Genomic DNA, 20,826 nt, shown 5'->3' with positions numbered 1-20,826 from the left:
AAGTGTAAAGTGTATACCCGGTGTTTGGGGGGAAATTTCCTACAAACGACGGTAATATTTTGAAAGTTGTCTTGATTGTTACCGAAACAACGCATCTTTTTATCTATTTTGACCTTGAGCAGAATTGTTTTCTGCAATTCGGTTTGAAATCAACGGAGTCAAAGGTTATACCAAATCCTGTATTAACTGTTCACTTGAATTAACAGGTGAAACTTTCAAGCAGGTAGTTTTGTTCCACTAATGATTAATTTACCGCTACCAGTCGAAGTATCTATATGCCATGAAATTTAAGTACACTGCCGGTCTTACACTGTACACTGTTAGAATTTCCTCATGTTTATGCCGTGTACCTGAATGGGTTCTGTAGTTCGCAGCATCAAACTTCGGAGCTTTACAAGACTTGGACACCAGCAGAGTATAGACAAAGACTGGCTGCAGTAACATGGGGACCATTTCCGTTGTCTTGTGGATAGTCACCAGAGCGGAAGCTCGGTTGCTCGATCTCCAGTCGTGTCACCAAAAGAGTTGTTACTTGTTGTTTCCCTGCCTTCCCTGCGCTCGGCGATAAATGTATAATACTGGTCAGAGACATATATCATCTGAATGGGGTTGCGTGTGGCACCATATCCCAGTCTAAAAACCAGTATTAGTCATGACTAATTGAATCAGACAGACAGACGCACACACGTACGCATGCATCACATACAGTACGTGAAAACACGCTTTTTTCGATAACAAAATATCGATATCTATATATTCATCATTTGTAAAGTGTAACTACTTTCATTAAGTTCATGATAAGGAGTATTGTGCTAAAAACCACGAATCATAATCTGGGTGATTCGAACTGAGGACGTTCATTACAAATAATGGTAGAGCAACGTAATTCCTTCACAATGATAGGAACACATATGTTATGTACAATCTCTACTTTGTATATGTGTAAGAGTATCACAGTAATTAGTAAACGTCAATCGTACACAACGTGTTCCCGGTGTAAGTTGCTGTGCTACAGTTATCGCGAACACTGGAGTCACAACTCATTTTCAGGGAGATGGGGTAGCCTAGTGGTTAAAGCGCTGGCTCGTCACGCCAGACCCAGGTTCGATTCCCCACATGGGTACAATGCGTGAAGGCCAATTCCGGCGTCCCCGCTGTGATATTGCTGGAATATTGCTAATACGCGGCGTAAAACTAAACTCACTCACTCACAACTCATTTTCTTTGATCCATTCATATAATTTGTACCTCTTTGTTATTTTTACGGCTTCGTTGGATAATAAAGGCCGTTAATTCTTTTGGCTTGACGCCATATTTATACACCAACTGCTCGACGAAAATATGAAAATGGTTTATTTTTGTCTTCTGTACACTGCGACCAGTTTGACTGCATCCAGTTATGTACACATCTTATACATGATGTTATCATATCACACTGTTTCGGGTAAACATCAACAACAACAAACAACAGTGTGGATATGATTGATAACGATCAGACATGACTTTCCATCGGTCAACAATTGACATGCGTGATATAATAATGTTCAAATGTAAACAATAACATGTTAAAAATACCAATGTCACAATACTGCTCTTGCGTAATCTGAATACTGCTTGGTAATTATTATATTGCACAAAATCTCACAAGAAGGTCATACAAGTAGTCTCTTTAGATTTTCATCTTTATGTACCATGTACAATGTTCATTCCTTTGCATAATTTTGTACCTACAGATGAAGAACATTACTATGATTCCATTCTTTCATTGGTTGATAAATTACACCATACAATTAAAAGTACACCAGCATTTTAGTTTCATGAGAAACCTGTCCGTCGACAAAGCGCCTTGATCGGCTTGTTTTGAATGTTAAATCATACTTAATATGCTTCACATTGTTTTATAATTCCGATGAAAATCTTATAATAAACTGTTTATTATTATTTTTTGTCTGCTGATCAACAGCATAGAACGTAAATACACATTAGTCTATGAATAACGAATCACATAAATATAAATGTAAAATTATGCAATAATATAATTATGACAGTTTTATTTGATGACGATGACAGCAACATGTACGTGTATATTAACGATGGGCTGTTGATGAAGGCAGGTAACCAGACACGTATTCGTCCTATTTTCCAAACATAAAACTTCTAGAAAACAAACGGGGTTTAGAATATCCCAAGACTGATACAGCAAACAATGCGTTGATGTAGATCGGTAAATGGTCTGGAAATCCACGCGAGTACTTATACTCATTTGCGTGAGAATTCACAATCAAGGATATTCTGTCATCGAGGCACAGCCTGATATTGTCATAACAAAATATCATCATAGCAAAGCAAGTCCAACAAACAACAGGTTATATATGGAGGCACATGTACAACGTACAAAAGAGTTAAACAAAGCAAAGTATATAAAGCTGTAGTCGTGAAGCTTCACAGAATGTATTCCTTCACGAGTGTCTCTGCTGTCTTCATTTCAGTTCACTGATCAAAGCCACTTCTCAAATATCTGTCGATTCCATGTCTTTGACGTTTCCTAATCTTCAGTTGTTGCTGAAGCTTCTTAGAGTGTATTCTTTCACGAGTGTCTCTGTGGTCTTCAATTCAGTTCACTGATCAGAGACACGTCTCAAATATCTGTCGATTCTAGGTTATCCACGTCTCCTAAATCTTGGTCTCTTTTCATCATCAGTTTTCCGTTTGTTCTCGAATTCCCTTGTTCCGAGCTGGAGCTTGCAGAATCTTCCATGTCGTGTCCCCTTGTCCCCATTTCCTCGTCGATGAAGTCGTATTGACGCAGCACCTCGCCAAGAGCGTTGTTGCCGTACCGGATCTGTTGTTTCTCGTCGAAGAAGTTGACTGTGAACTCCTGTTCATCGTCCTTCTTCGCGGTATTACCGTCGAGGACCATGTTGTTGTCCAGTGAGTCACCTGAGACAATGCTGGGAAGAGAAACGTTTCATCAATATGACTGCATCATGACTTGAGTCATCTGGTCGCATTCATTACTGGTTACACGTAAAACACGAAGTGAATCACTATGTTGGGCTCAATGCTCAATCTCCCTTTTTCATAAACGTAAAATGCCATGCTGTCATGAGTATGACCTGCCCAGACAGTTCCACAAAACTACTGAATAACTGAATAATATATCTAACAATGGCAAACATCACAACCAAGTTACTCAAATCTTTGACAGAGGACTTTATAACTCCTTACTTTTAAAAAGAAGCAACTTTTGAAAGTAAGAGATCCCTTTTCTATAGCATTTTCCTCTGAGCATAAAGACATCCAATATACCTGTGGTGGCGGCTACGTTTGTGGACAAAGGGTCACTCATCACACTGAATGTCTAGCGTCCATTGGCCTCGATGAGAAACAAGTATACAGCCCATTTCTGGAGTCCACAGCTTTGGAGCAATGTGAAATGCGGCGTTGAGCCTTACTCGCTCTCCTCCCATCCATTCACTTATAAACTTGTCACCCACCCTTACTCGCACTTCGTTCTGTGCCCACTGTACATCAACACTCACCTTGTCGAGTCCATCTCCTCCTGCATGGCGATGTCTTTATTGAACAGAGGATTGAAGCTGGAAGAAAGCAATAGCTTGCGACATCAGTAACGACATACTTTTGTGTTCTTTTACACCCAACTCAGAAATAGTCAGCTACACGATTGCGGCCTGTATGTAAACGAATCTGGACCAGACAATACTGTGATTGATATTATGACCAACGCTGCACGCTGGAGGTGTACGTGTTCGAGGAGACAACAGCTCTTCTATCCCGAACGGCCGATCCATGATGTTGCAACGAACAGCATTGGGAATGCAGCCCATATCTAATAGTTCAAACCTTGTCTCTTTACCACAAACACACACACACAAACACACACACACACACACACACACCATTTACATACAGGTGTGACTTGTATAGTTCCGGGTTACAACTGATATTCAGCCCCCGATAATTGTCGCAAGAGGAAACAAACTTGATCGGACTCGCTGACATGGTTGATGTTTGTCATCGTCTCTCATATGCTTAAAAAGATGGTCATGATGTCAATCACTGGATTGTCTGGTCCGTACTCGGATATTTACCGTACCCTTTACGAGGACAAAGTTAGCCAGCCAGGCTTTTTCTGTTGTGGCTCCAACTTTGTGGAATAGCCTACCAACATATATTAAATCTGCGGACTCTGTCCAGTCATTCCGCCGTGACTTGAAAACCCATCTCCTCAACCAATAACTCTGTTTATTTTATTCTTATTTTTAACCTTGTGAAGAGCCACTGAGCAGCCACCGGTTGGAAATTAGGTGCTATACAAGTGCATTATTATTATTATTATTATTATATTTCTAGAAGGCTGTCAGAAAGCTTGGATATGGCTGGGTGCGGCGTTAAACAACAAACAAATAAAACCAAAACATGCAGGCGTTTGGATGCTGATTACGTCTTGGGAAACATAAGTCTCCATTATCCAAAGGTTTGTTTGATAATGTTTTATCACGTATAACTGCATACATTAATCACGTAACACTTACTTTACATTGCCCGTCTCTTCTGTTTCTTCATGCTTTGGACCTGAAACATCAAATACAAGGATGGAATAGATATTGTGAACTCGATTCTACGCATACAATTAGTAATAATCATTCCCCGCTGCCTACATTGTTTGTTATATCCGTGGTCTTAAAATAGTGAGTGAGTGAGTGAGTTTAGTTTTACGCCGCACTCAGCAATATTCCAGCTATGCGGCAGCGGTCTTTAAATAATCGAGTGTGGACCAGACAATCCAGTGATTGAGAGTATGAGCATCAGTCTACACAATTGGGATACGATGACATGTGTCTACCAAGTCAGCGAGCCTGACCACCCGATCCAGTTAGTCGCCTCTTTCGACAAGCATTGGTTGCTGAAGATCAATTCTAGCCCGGATCTTCACGGGTTCTTAAAATAGAAGCTGACGCAATCATGTATTTATCTGCACGTCAGTATGTGTTCGAACAGTTGAAACATGATAATGGCTTGTTCTCTGTCAGTATGTGAACCCGATACTAGCCCTGACCTTGAATATGTGCATTGTGCTTGGCAACATAAACCCAGTACAAATCCCAGATCAGCTATGTAACATAGCATGAGGTGAGCGTACTATAATTGCTTTTAGCAATATTCCAGCAATATCACGGCGGGGGACACAAGAAATGGGATTCACACATTGTACCCATGTGGGAAATCGAACCCGGGTCTTTGGCGTGACGAACGAACGCTTTAACCACTAGGCTACCCCATCGCCCTAACATAGCATGGAGATACTCCAGCTTATATGCACGAAACGAGAAAATAGTACATTCCTCTGCGTGTAATAAGAATAGGACACCGGTGTTCAAGATCGGAATAGGGAGCCTAGGTTGTTAGCCTAGATGGGTGGACGGATAAGGTCACAAAGGGCATTCTTTGTAATGTATTGGACATGACATGACATGACATGACATGTTTCAGCACGATGGATCCAAGGCTTTCTCTTATCATAAACGCCGAAGGACAAAATCGCAAGGAATTATTTCGTTTTATAGCAGTATCATTTGATTTAGCTGACCGATTTGTAACTGTGGATACATCCTGGATCCACTACCGTCAGCCATCAGTATTGAACATCCTCGGTATTCAAAGATTTGGGACGGTCATCTGTCCAACTCCTTATAAGCTTCACAGCAGTTTGTTTACTGTCTAGGAGGACCACTTCTCCACCAAGAGGAACCAAACACTACAGCATGTGTGGACATCGAAAAGATTATGATAAAAAATCATTTCCGATCAACTCCATCACCACTGTCCATACCATAGTTTAGCTCAGAGCTTTTATCCTTCCCTTGTCTGTTATGATAATGAATCTGATATTTACTGAAAAAAGCATCAATGCATTACCTTTCACATCAATCGTCGCTGCCTTTAATTTCCGCCTATATCTATAAAACAAAACAAACTATGACACAATCAGTTCCCAAACATGTTCATTACAGCGGGACGAACTTTCTTTCTCATCCAGACAGAGGAAAATATGGGAACATTTGACCTTTCAGTGCAAACTTCTATATTGAGCCGAAAGGATAGCTCAAAAGTAATACATTAAACGTCAGTGCAATGGAATACCCTGTCTTGACTATCCTCAGAAACAGTCAGTCTTCAACTACCCTACCACAGGAACCCGTTATCCCTATGTAGGTTACACATGGACCATAGATCTACACACAAGTCATATATAAATACCCTATTTATACATATGACGTGTGTGTGGATCTATGGTCTACGTTTAACCTACATAGGGATAGCGGGTTCCTGTGTACCCACCCACACCTGACCTGATCCATTGCCTCGACTGTTTTCTCTGTTAATTTCCTTTCAAGTCAAAACATAAATACAGTACAAATGAACAGCCAGTTCTGAATATATCAGAGCTACAGATAACGTTTTCGGTCATTCAGATATGTACTCACATGTGTTCATCTCAGTTGGGTATCCTAATTTTCCTTTGAGTAACCAAATTAATTGTACTCACCTGACTCAAACTCAATTGGGTATTTTGTCATTTTCCATTTATGTAAAAAATATAATAAGGTTTGTGTATGTGTTTTTATCTGTATTATCAGAAACTGCAAGTTGTCAAGTTCATGTCCTCTCAGTATACCTCGGTTATGTTATCTATCCACCGGTACGCCAGCTAAGATTGGTCATTTTTGTGTGTACGCATATACGACCACATTTATTGAGTATTTACAAAAATTCAAGCGTACTTGTACACCATAGACTTTATAGGAATTGAATTTTCAAAGAAATATTTGCGTAATTTGCAGATACGCAGCTTATCTGTACCTCTGATATATACAACAAATTTAATTGGGTGTAAAGGGCAACACAGATGTGCACATTGTATGAATGGACAACTAGCTGAATTACAGTGAAGATACTAGGTGTTCGCTAAAAAGGACAAGTATCTCCTAAAGGTAGCACCCGACATTCAGACATTTGCTTAAAAAACTAAGTATCAACCGTCCGACGCCGGACGCAGTCCTCTCACTATGCGACAGCGGCCTGCAAACAAACCAGACAGTCAAGCGATCGATGAACAAGAATAAACAGTTTTGAATTACCAGGACTGTTAGAAGTTCCGAGATTCCTCTGCTGCTACGCCTCACAATTTCTGAGGGATCTTAGTACGAAGGTTTCAAAGGGTGTCAAACAAAATTATTTCGATACCTTCACAAGTTATTTATAGGGGGCGCAACATTCAAGTCCTCAGTCAAGTGTTTAATGATTTATGGTGTACAGGTGACCTGTTGCATAGATTTGATATGCAAATGAATACTGACCTCTGGATCCTGTTACAGGAGATGTAGATTAGGAGGAGCAGGGTGAAACTCAGGAGGCAGACGACTGAGATGAGGATGTACATTCGTCTCTCGCTGTCGTCGCGCTTAGCAACGCTAGCATCGGCTTCCTGTCAGAGGAAGAAAGTCAGAAACAGGGCTGCAACGATACACCCAGACCTCGATTCGACTTTCGATATTGGACCCTCGATTCGATCATTTTCGATTCGATTCCTCTTACAATGAAAACATCAGATTTCATTTAACTCTAAGCGTCGGCTTTTTAGCGTGAAATCCACCGTCAACTTGGCGATGTCTACTAACAACAATTCTCATTGGATAATTAGCCCGATCAACCAATCACGTTTCGCCTTTTTCCAGCGCTCGAAACTGCTCGAGTTGGAGTCAAAATTACGTTCTCGCTGTGTGGAAATAGTTTGAATAGGTATTCAAATATCGATTCGAAATAGTGATAATGGTTATCGAAAATCGAAATAAAGGCGTCAGATTCGATTTTCGATGAATAGAACCGAATCGTTGCAGCCCGTGTCCCAAATGCAAAATGTATCCGTGTAGAGCCTTAGAATATGGTCACATAATTGCAGCTTTACATGTCCCTTTACTCAGCATACGAATCTGACTTGTCTTGGTCTTACACATAAACACCATAGCATGTTCCTTTTAAAATTAATTTATAGATATGTATTTGTGGTGAATAGGTGTTAACTAAGCCAAGTGGAACCCAGAGCGTTGGTCACTAGCTTGGTGTACACATGTCATTATACCCCAGAAGATCCGGGTTAGAATTGGTCTTCAGCAACCCATGCTTGTCGTAAGAGGCGACTAACGGGATCGGGTGGTCAGGCTTGCTGACTTGGTTGACGCATGGCATCGAATCCCAATTGCGTAGGTCGGTGCGCATGATTTTAATCACTGGATTGTCCGGTCCTGATTATTTACCCATCGCTGCAATATAGCTGGAATATTGCTGAGTGCGGCGTAAAACTATTCTCACTCACTCACACATGTCCTTATAATTACAGAATTTTATACATATGTTTAAGATTAACACAGGTTATAGATATCTCACCCCAATTTGTGTTACTTTGTACTTGTTAATGAGTTTGGATCCAAGAGCTTGATTTCTGTCGATAATCCTGTGAACAAAAATAGACGATGTAGGTGTGACCCCAACGCACTTCATGAACCACATCAGTCAATCAATATGATAAAAACCAGTTATACATGATGTTCCTCTTACTGCAACTGTTCATCATGACGCATTACAAGTGTTCAGCAAAAGTTATCACCACTGACGATTATTAATCATCACAATGATCAATTATCATTGCTACAGTTCTTTTCCACGGAGTTCTTAGTCTCCAAGGGCGCTGCGGTAGCCTAGTGGTTAAAGCGTTCGCTCGTCACGCCAAAGACCCAGGTTCGATTCCCCACATGGGAACAATGTGTGAAACCCATTTCTGGTGTCCCCCGCCGAGATATTGCTGGAATATTGCTAAAAGAGGCGTAAAACCAAAGTCACCCATCTTAGTCTTCAGATCCGATGTACTCTCGTGTCTGCAAGTCTCCTGCATGCAATATTTCTGGACACTCACTGTCAACTATACGTACTAAAAACACTTCTCTTCTGCATACGGTATTTCTCCAGTTTCAGGTGCCACTGCACAGACTGACCTTCCAGTTAGTGATAAATACCGTATTTTCCCTTTTCAGAGCCCCAGTCCATTACTAACCGTTTAGTCAGCTTTGTAACGACTGCTTCTTGAGTTTCGGGATCTACTGTTCACACTAACCTTCCAGTCCGTATTGCAGTCGGTATTTTTTTAGCTATAGGTTTGACCTTCCAGACTCTTCTGCAAGAATCAGTCTAATAGTTCACACTAAAATGTTAGGAGCTCGCTTCCATTGTTTTGCCTGCATCTTTGTTGTCTTATTACTTTTGTCGTTCTTACATGTACATATATATATGCTCTCTGTCTTATACCATTCATTCACCTAATGGAGTAAGGATATACTCCGAAACGTTGCGTTCCTCATAATAAAGAAGCAGACATCCATAAAAATCCTCTTCCTTATGTGTATCACTTCTAAATGCCATTCGGGGCCGTGGGGTAGCCTAATGGTTAAAGCGTTGGCTCGTCACGCCGAAGACCTGGGTTCGAATCCCCACATGGGCACAATGTGTTAAGCCCATTTCTGGTGTCCCCCGCCGTGATGTTGCTGGAATATTGCTAAGATCGGCGTAAAACCAAACTCAGTCAGTCAGTCAGTCTTAATGCCATTCAAAGACCTACCGTCTAGTGTTTTCTGCATCCAGTATTTTACCAGTCACAGGATCTACTGCATGTACAAACATGTCCGAGCTGGAAGTAAAATGTAACAGTAAGCACTAGAACTGTTCCAACATGCATCATGGTGTTGATTGTTTCATCAGAGAGCAAAACGTCTTTAGCATAAGTATCGAACGTACTTTATCTTGGTTCGTCCTTCAAAAACATGATTCACCATATGAAATATTTAGATGACAGAAATATTTTCAAACATTACTAAATTTCATGACAGTAACGCCTCATTTTAGTCACATGATAATCCAAATTCCGCTTAGAAATTTGAACTGAATTTATTACGCGAGCCCAGTTTTACTCACTGGTAGGGCTGTATATTTCCATCCGCGTCAAGGTGAGACGCAACGTCGTCATTGGTGAGAAACGTATATCCTGTGGCGTTGCTCATATCTCTGGCAAAACAATGAAAACAATTAATAAGCAGCAGTTCTGCGTCATGAAAACAGACCGCAGGTCCTACTTCCAAAAACGTTTGACATTAAAGTCTTGGTTTTGGTGTTGGTCGGGGTTAGAGTTAGGATTGGGATTAGGGTTGGGGTTAGGATCACTATCAGTATTTTACGTTCATTATTCATCAACATGAGGGGCGTCTGGGTAGCTTAGTGGTTAAAGCGTTCGCTCGTCAGGCTTACGATCCGGGTTCGATTCCCTACATGGGTACAATGTGTGGAGCCCATCCCCGCCGTGATATTGTGGAATATTGTAAAGCAGCGTAAAATCAAACTCACTCACTCATCAACATGACAACACCGGATATCATAAAATGTAAGCTACAAGGAGTAACTGATTCCGCCAAGAACGAATTAAACTAAATTTTCAAGAATTATAACATCACAGCTAAACCTACCTTGAACCCTTTTGGATGATTTTTTTCTTTGAACAATCTTGTACAACCAAATACAGGTATTGCGTTTTAGCAACAATGGTTACATTATTAATAGACTTCTCTTAATGTACTAATTCTCCTACCTCAAGACGTCATCCTGTATCCTTAATACGTCATCGATACTTTGCAGGAATGTGATTTTCAAAACTTGGAAGTCAGCAATGATGAAAATCTGGAAACAGTAACCTGTGAGTGAGCTGGGCTCCAAACCACGATCAATAATCATACCATTTTGGCATCTTACACTTTCAGGACAGTTGGACTAATGCTGTTGTTATACCTCTGTTAATGAAATTGGTGTCCAACAAGCACGGGCAGATGATGAAGTCGAAGGATCCTAATTTGGCAAATTTGAGATTGGAACCAGAACTAGCGGTTACGAAAAGCTATGGAATAGGAATAATTTTTACGTATTACATAGCAACCAGTTTCACAACCAGAGGCAAAAGTGATGACTCAATGCTGCTCTTTAAAGCACACGTCCTTTGCTTTTAGCTCAGTCACCACATTCTGTAAATAAGTGTGTCTGGACCACGAAGATGAATGGTTGATAGCTATCTGAGAGGCACTCTAGAAGTTGTAAGTAATAGGAATGACAAGTCTTTATGGATGATCAACTTCTATATTATACAATACTATAGATACTTAGACCGTGTTCAACATGGCATGGAGACGTGGCAATGCGGACCATCAACCGCCTGGAGAAGAAGTACATCCAATCCAGAGAACCACCTCACCTTCCTCATGAGATGCTTCAACCTCAACATCGTCCCCAAGGGCATACAACATGCTTGAAAACGGTGTAAGTATCTATACCGAAATTTCGTTATTGTATAATAAAGAAGTTGATCATCCATAAAGTCATTCCTATGGTTGAAAGCAACGGGTTAGACGATACATATTTAGTCAGGACACATTGTTATTACATGTATCTACCCTAACACTGACTAGAGTGTCCTTACAAGTATGAGGTGTGAGTGTATGAGGTCCTGAGTATGGTGTTACACATTGACTGCTTTTGACAATTTTCAAAGTCATGCTGATCACATGTCCGAAATTAACTACCTCACAGCCTTCATGAGCCATCGAACCTATGCAGGTCATCGCGTGCTGTGAAGTCATCAACCTGCTTCGGCAATACAGAGTTAATATTGTATCTTGGGAGAGATTACAGTTTACCTAAGGCGAAAAACATGCATAATGAAATATACGCCAGAAAACATTTCCATTTTCATGATATAGCGTCGATGTACGATTCCGACTATTAATGGGCATGGACCTATTCAGCACAGTCGAATTATTCGTGTTAAAGAAACTATATCACACAACACTTCTCTAAATAATAAATAATGCATTTCTCTCAATAATACTATTTGAGCCCAGGGAAGCTACACTATAATCTATTCCAAAATAATTACGTATTTAGATTACAATATTATATTAAAAAGTTCGAATGAAGGAATGCAACGTTGCATTAAATCGACTCTCGCGCCCTCTACCGACCGAACATTATTTCAAGCGAACTCCATAGAGTTATTTCCCTTGGAGCTCTCTACGTGAATATCCTACGCAGAACTTGAGATTAAAACCTGCTCGGCAAACACCGACAACACCGCGTGTGACAGTTTTTGATGTACGGAGCAATTGTTTACATTCCACATATGGCAAGTGTTATCAGTTTGGAAGCTGTTCGCCTCGAAGTTTCAATTATCTATTTCAGGCAAGTCGTAAGGGATAATAAATCTTTTATAGCATCATTAGGAAGCTAAAGTGAATGCACATGCCCCAATATCTATAATATATGACAAAATAGTGTCGAAAGTATGTCCTACATAATGCCTTTAAAGCATCTGTTCGGGAAAATGTGAGCGTATCCTGTCCCTCCGTTGATATCTATCACAAACACATGCAAAGCCAGGTCAATACATTAACCTACAAAACATGGGCACGTATGGTAAATCGAAAAGGGGTATTGCATCGGACATAATTTTTGTCATATTTGGAAACTTACCTTTAGTTCCGCCATATCCATCCCCGCGCTGTCGTTGACGGCCACCTTCATGTTGAAGAATCCGTACATATTAGCCGAGAACGACATATTGGTGGCAACTGTACCGTTTTCTGTCAGAGAGATGGGGATAGGGTGTTTCTCGGGGTTAAATGTGTTCAAGAGGGTAGGGTCTGCTTCTGTTGCGTTGACTCTGTAGAAGGCATGGCGGCTAAATTTGGGGCTGTCACGATCGTAAACCAATGTCTGTAAAACAAAAAGTCTTCATTACATTAAGAGCTTATATTATCAGTCTATAGTTTTAAAATCTTTCGTCTGAAAATAAATGTCAGTATAAATGAAATATGAAATATACCTCCAAATATTTTTTTTGTTTTGCACACGGTCGTTGGCATGTAAAAATATAAAATTCTCAAGGTATCAATAGTGAAATTAGACAGAAAAATTATAATTGTGTTAATCAAACTGACTCACTGTATGTCGAACACAAATTTCCAATTTGGAAGGCTTATAGGTATAATTTGTATTTTAATGCCTTTTAATTCCACTGTACCGCTCCTGCCTTGCACTGATGCACAATGCCAGTATCAGAAAGAGTATTGCTTAAACACTAAACACGTTACAACCCGTAAAGATCCTGGTTAGAACTGATCTCAAGCCACCCATGCTTGTCTTAACAGGCGAATAACGGGATCGGGAGGCCAGGGTGACATATGTCATCAATCCCAATTGCGTAGATCGATGGTCATGCTGTTGATCACTGGATTGTCTGGTCCAAACTAGATTATTTGCAGACCGCCGCCATATACCTGTAATATTGCTGAGTGCGACTCTCATAGTGAGTGAGGTGAGTGAGTATGGTTTTACGCCGCTTTTAGCAACATTCAAGCAATATCAAGGCGGTTGACCTCAGAAAGTGGCTTCAAACACCCAGGTGGCTTGCAATCAAAGTCCGGAATCGAACCCGGGTCTTTGGCATGACCAGCGAACGCGTTAAACACTAGACTGCCCCACCGCCCTCCTGACTCTCATAACTTACATCCAGTTCAAAAATGATTCGTCCCAAAGTCACTGTATTTCGTATTCCCTTTGACAATACTGGCTGGCGGTACACAGGTGGGTTGTCATTCTTATCCAGGATTGTAATTGTTGTTATGAGACTGGACGGTGTTACGGTTGTGGAGTTCAAACTAGAATTGTCACACAGCTGGCTGTAGAAAGACGGTGAACAGTCCGTGGCTGTGATTTTCACAGTGAAGGAAGTGACGTTTTCTCTGTCGAACGATTGAACCACATCTAGGTACAGTGTTCTGTTGTCCGTTGATGGCATCATCTTCAGATTAACAATGTAAATCGAGTCTGTAAAAGTAAATACATAATATTTATGTCTATAGTCGTTTGGATGTGTCCCTATATGTATTGATTATGTCGTAGTTATTCACAAATCATATGGGTTTCTCAAACGATGCGGACGTTCAAGACCATAAATTCCAAACTTCCGACCCATCCTAGACAAACACACACACATGTATACTTATATAAGTGAATATTTTAAGAAGGTATAAAATACATATCCGTCAAGACTATAATATGCGGAACACGTATCACGCAATGCAACATGAATAGATTGCAAACTTGTATTGTTAAACCCCCATCACCTATCATTAGCCTTCAGATAAATGGGAAGACTTGTGTAATAGTCAATGAAACCGTTTTACCGAGTGTCTGAATCCATCATGCCCTGTCCAAGACGGGTAGTATGGACGACCTTGACGCTTTGCTACATTTGACATTGCAACTCACTTGGAAAATTCAACCATTATTTGCACAAAACGTTCTTTTGGTCAAACGTTTTTGAGAATATGCTACTTTTTATCTGTGAAGTTGAAATTCAACCTAAGGATGTATTCGAAACGGTGGTATTATTTAATATCGCAAGTTCCTTAAAACATGAAGAGAAGAGTTATGTCCCTTTGAATATCGTTCGATAACGTTTGTTCGCGACAACAATCATGGCGAAACACGCGTTCCACGCTGAGGCATAAATAGAAGAGAACGGATAGAGAGTGTTCCCCACATTACTAGAACCTGATGCATAAGAAATCCAATTTAATGAAGTCGTTACACGTCCATTTGCGGTATATACGGATACTAACATGTCGTACCATTCCACGCTACCTGGCAAGTGGTCGTGTAACTAATACGATGCGAGCATTACGACAATTAAGTTACGTATTGTACAAACGATACACTATATTAATCTCTGAATATATACAATTGTGATCGAAACAAATAATCCCATATAAATTAAAAAGGTGGCGAAGTGAGATGGGAGATCGAACCTGGAGAAAATCAAGACTTGCTTTATTTCGGGCTCCGCATTGCTGAAAGTCCTGGGCCTCGTTTCTCAAAGCTCTCGTAAGCCTAAGATCTCGTAACTTTTCTCGTAGCATTATTACCTCCTATGTTACAGTATAGGAGATTCGAATGCTACTAGAAAAGTTACGAGATCTTAGGCTTACGAGAGCTTTATGAAACGAGGCCCTGGACGGAAGAGAACTATAACGTGGTTCAACCACTGTGGGACTACCCCATGCGCATCCTACAAATGTAAGACTTTCGAGCTTAATACGAAGCCTGCCATTCTAAATACCGGGCAAAAGAAAGTTTTTAACATATGCTTGATGGTGACTGAAAAATACAAAGATGATCCGGTAATTCGATTATGTATTTGTATAATAGTTGTGTTTGGCCTACAGTTTGAAGTGTTTTGGCGACTGGCTTCTGGCGAGTAACCTTTTGATAACTTTTGTAAGTGTTTCCTGAATCAAAATTTCATGGGTATACTTTCTTTTGCCCAGGTTGTGTCGTTGCTTAGATTGTTAACCTGATAAAGTGTAGCAGATTTGAGAATCCTTGTCCGGGTCTTCAGCTCGGATCGGTCCAAGTTGAGTGTTGTTAACGTTCTCCGGCACAGAAAAATGCTTCTGTCTTGTGTCGGACTGATTGAACTTCGGAGGATTATCGTTGATGTCCTTCAGTTTAATTGTGTACTGTTTTGAGATGGTCGACAGACTGGGGGAACCCAGGTCATAGGCCAACACCTTCAACTGAAACACCACGGAGGATAATGATAATGTTGTTACTGGTACATGTAATGCTACTACTACTACTACTTTTACTGATAGCAGGCGCGTAGCAAGCCAAATTGTTCGTGTAAGCCCGATAGGTTGCAAAGCTTTATATTTAGATAGTATTGAGGGCTTGCCCAACCTCTTTAGCAACAATCATGTGTAAGCCCGGGCTTTTTTATATAATGGTAGCTACTACCCCTGAATAGTACTGCTACTTTACTACTACCAGTACATTTACTAAGAGTACCGCTACTTTTACTGCTTCTCAAACTTTTACTAACAGTACTGCTACTTTACTACAACTTTTACTAACAGTACGGCTACTTTACTACTACTTTTTACTAACAGTACTGCTACTTTACTACTACTTTTACTAATAGTACTGCTACTTTACTACCACTTTTACTAACAGTACTGCTACTTTACTACTACTTTTACTAAGAGTACTGCTACTTTACTAACTACTTTTACTAATAGTACTGCTACTTTACTACTACTTTTACTAACAGTACTGCTACTTTACTAATAGTACTGCTTTTACTAACAGTACTGCTACTTTACTACTTCACGATAATGGGTACTAAAACCACTTCACTAATAAGGTACTGCCACTTTTACTACTACTAGTACTTTTACTAACAGTACTGCTACTCATACTACTACTTTTACTGAATAATAGTACTGCTTACTTTTACTACTACTACTTTACTAATAGTACTGCTACTACTCAATTACTACTTTTACTAATAGTACTGCTGCTACTTTACTACTACTTTTTACTAACAGTACTGCTACTTTACAACCACTTTTACTCAACAGTACTGCTACTTTACTACTACTTTTACTAAAGTACTGCTACTTTTACTACTTTACTTTTACTAATTACTGCTAATCTTTACTACCACTTCTTTACTAAATTTACTGCTACTTTTACTACTACTTTTACTAATAGTACTGCTACTTTACTACTACTACTTTACTAACAGTGCTGCTACACTTTTACTACTACTTTTACTAACAGTACTGCTACATTTTACTACTACTTTTACTAATACTACTGCTACTTTACTCACTACCATTTTTACTACCAGTTCTACTACTTTACTACTACTTTTACTAAGAGTACTGCTACTTTTACTCACTACTTTACTTTTAACTAAACTTTACTCACTACTTTACCTCTACTACTAGTACTGCTACTTTACTACTTACCACTTTTACTAACAGTACTGCTACTTTACTACTACTTACTACTAACAGTACTACTAATTTTACTAACCACTTTTACTAAGATGTACTGCTACTTTACTACTACTTTTACTCTCTAGTAGCACTGCTACTTTACTACCACTTTTACTAATCAATAGCTTGCTAATTTACTTCACTTTTTACTAACAGTACTACTAATTTACAACAACTTTCACTAATAGTTTTTTTACTTCATTACTACTAGTCCGTTTACTAATAGTACTCCTACTTTACTACTACTTTTACTTATAGTACTGCTACTTTACTACTACTTTTACTAACAGTACTGCTACTTTACTACTAGTCCGTTTACTAATAGTACTGCTTCTTTACTACTACTTTTACTAATAGTACTGCTACTTTACTACTACTTTTACTAAGAGTACTGCTAATTTATTAACCACTTTTACTAATTAAGTAATTGCTACTTTACTACTACTTTTACTTAACAGTACTGCTACTTTTACTAATAGTACCGCTACTTTATTTATAACTACTTTTACTAAGAGTACTCACGATATGGCTGAAATATTATGATGTGACGCTAAATAGCACACTCACTCAATTCAACTAAGAGTACTGCTACTCTTTACTACTACTAGTACGTTTACCAACAGTACATACACTATACTACTACTTTTACTAATAGTACTCGCTACTTTTTACTACTACTTTTACTAATAGTACCGCTACTTTACTACTACTTTACTAACTAACTAGCACTGCTTTACTACTACTACTTTACTAATCATCTTTACTTTACTACTACTTTTACTAACTACTGCTAACTTCTTATAAACCACTTTTACTAAGAGTACTGCTACTTCACTACTACTTTTACTAATAGTACTGCTACTTTTACTTTACTAGTACTTTTACTCAAGAGTACTGCTACTTTTACTCACTACTACCACTTTACTAACAGTACCACTATTAATTTACAAATACTTTCTTACTAAGTCTACTGCTACTTTTTTACTACTACTTTTACTTAGAGTAATTGCTACTTTACTACTCACTTTTAACTAACAGTACTGCTACTTTACTACTACTAATTACAGTTCATATTAATAGCACTGCTACTCTTTACTACTACTTTTAACTAGCACTTTACTAATTGTTACTCTACTACCACATCACTAGCACGTTTACTAAGAGTACTGCTACTTTACTACTACTACTACTATTAGTACTTACTACTCTTACTCACTACTTTTACTAATAGTACTGCTACTTTACTACTACTTTTACTAAGAGTACTGCTACTCTACTACTACCAGTACGTTTACTAAGAGCACTGCTACTTTACTACTACTTCTACTAATAGTACTGCTACTTTACTACTACTTTTACTAATAGTACTGCTACTTTACTACTACTTTTACTAACAGTACTGCTACTTTACTACTCACAAGTCCTAGTAGTTTTTACTAATAATAATTGCTTCTTTACTACTACTTTTACTAATAGTACTGCTACTTTTACTACTACTTATACTAAGAGTACTGCTACTTTACTACTACTCACCAGCTCGTTTAAGAGTAACTGCTACTTTACTCACTACTTTTACTAATAGCAACTTTACTTTACTACTACTTTTACTAAGAGTACTAATTAGCACTTTACTCATACTACTACTTTCACTAGCAATAGTACCTGACTACCTACCACTACTACCTAGTACTTTTACTAAGAGCACTGCCACTTACTTCAAGCCACTACTCTTCACTAATATAATTACTGCATACTTACTAGAGCACTGCCACTACTAGCACTTAGTAATTACCTCTGTTACTTAAGTACTTCATTTCTTACTAAGAGTACTGGCTACTCTAATTACTCTACCAGTACGTTTACTAAGAGCACCACCACTTGCTACTTACTACGCCACCTATACTCCTTTACTAATAGTACTGCTACCTTTACTACTACTTTTACTAATAGCACTTTTACTTTCACTATCACTTTTTACTTAACAGCACTGGCTACAATGTAACTACTACTTTTACTAATAAATACCAGTTACTGCACTACCATTTCTTCTACTAATAGTACCGCCACTTCTACTACCAAGCACTTTTACTAAGAGCACCTGCTACTTACTACTCACTACTTTTACTCATAGTACTGCTACTGCACTACCACCAGCATGTTCACTAAGAATATCGTTACCTCCCTCCAGCTTCTAGAACTTTTTACTCAACAGCAGTAACTGCTACTTTACTACTAATTTTTACTAATAGCACCTACTTTACTACCACTTTTAGCAAAGTACTGCTACTTTATTACTACTCACTCAATTAGTACTTTTACTAAGATTAACTGCTACTTTTACTCACTACTAGCTACTACTTCAGCTAATTTACTACTACTTTTACTACTACTTCTACTTTAATAGTACTCTTTTACACCACTACTTCACTGCTATTACTACTTCTTTACTAAGAGTACTGCTACATTTTACTACTACTTTAACTAACAGTAACTGCTACTTTACTATTTGTACTTTTACTAAGTCTAACTGCTACTTTTACTACTACTTTCTTTTACTAAGTAATTGCTACTTTTACTCACTACTTTTACTAACAGTACTGCTACTTTTATCACTAAGACTAGTCCGCCACTTAATTTCACAACTACTTTTTTACTTAAGAGTACTACTACTTGTACTTTTACTCAATAGTAATTGCTACTTTACTCTCACTACTTTACTAACAGTACTGCATTACTTTACTCACTACTTTTAGCAATAGTACTCACTAATACCACTACTTTACCTAGCACGTTTACTACTACTAACTGCTACTTTTACTCACTACTTTTACTAATAGTAATTGCTACTTTACTCACTACTTTTACTAATAGTACTGCTACTTTACTCACTACTTTTACTTAACAGCACTCTACTACCAAGATTACCACTACGTTTACTCTGCTTCACTACTTTTAATTAGCTACTTTTACTACTACTTTTACTAAGAGTACTGCTACTTTACTACTACTTTTACTAATAATACTTTTACTGAAGCTACTTTACTACTACTACTTTTACTCAACAGTACTGCTACTTTACTATTACTAGTACTGTTTACTAATAGTACTGCTACTTTACTACTACTTTTACTAATAGTACTGCTACTTTACTACTACTTTTACTAAGAGTACTGCTACTTTACAACTACTTTTACTAAGTGTACTGCTACTTTACTACTACCAGTATTTTTACTAAGAGTACTGCTACTTTACTACTACTTTTACTAAGAGTACTGCTACTTTACTACTACTACTTTTACTAAGAGTACTGCTACTTTACTACTACTTTTAGCAATAGTAACTGCTACTTTACTACTACCAGCACTAGTTTACTAAGAGTCACTGCCACTTTTACTACTACTTTTACTAATAGGCACTGCTACTTTTACTACTACTTTTACTCAATAGTTTGCTACTTTACTCAATTACTTTTACTAAGAGTACTGCTACTTTACTACCACTAATTTTACTAAGATCACCACCACTACTACTCCGTTTACTACTACTTACCAGTTACGTTTACTACCAAGAGCACTGCTACTTTACTCACTACTTTCACTAATAGCACTGCTACTACTCACTAGCACTACTTTTACTCAATAGTACTGCTACTCCACTTTCATTACCACTTTTTACTAACAGTACTTACTCACTGTAATTTTACTCACAGTAACTGCTACTCTTTAACCACTACTTTTACTAATCTACTTTTACTTTAATCACTAACTACCATAGAACTGCTACTTTACCACTACTACTACAATAAGTTTCT

General features: G+C 38.5%; 1 protein-coding gene across 1 annotated transcript in view; it reads right to left on the bottom strand.

Moving 5' to 3' along the window:
- Positions 1-1,338: 1,338 nt before the first annotated feature.
- LOC124259851 (cadherin-23-like) overlaps positions 1,339-20,826 on the bottom strand; it is a 105,294-nt gene continuing 85,806 nt past the window's right edge. The window contains 12 exon segments of the mRNA XM_046694067.1: positions 1,339-2,951; positions 3,543-3,599; positions 4,557-4,596; positions 5,941-5,981; positions 7,383-7,510; positions 8,470-8,536; positions 9,695-9,763; positions 10,048-10,137; positions 10,715-10,803; positions 12,643-12,885; positions 13,679-13,998; positions 15,527-15,749. Of these exon segments, the coding sequence (XP_046550023.1) occupies positions 2,639-2,951; positions 3,543-3,599; positions 4,557-4,596; positions 5,941-5,981; positions 7,383-7,510; positions 8,470-8,536; positions 9,695-9,763; positions 10,048-10,137; positions 10,715-10,803; positions 12,643-12,885; positions 13,679-13,998; positions 15,527-15,749 (1,680 nt within the window). The 3' untranslated portion in view covers positions 1,339-2,638.

This window comes from Haliotis rubra, unplaced genomic scaffold (assembly GCF_003918875.1).
Source record: "Haliotis rubra isolate DU_JTF1 unplaced genomic scaffold, ASM391887v1 Scf74, whole genome shotgun sequence".
Classification (NCBI taxonomy): Eukaryota; Metazoa; Mollusca; class Gastropoda; order Lepetellida; family Haliotidae; genus Haliotis; species Haliotis rubra.
The sequence above is the reverse complement of the archived record's forward strand: the minus strand, read 5'-3'. Positions and strand labels throughout refer to the sequence as shown.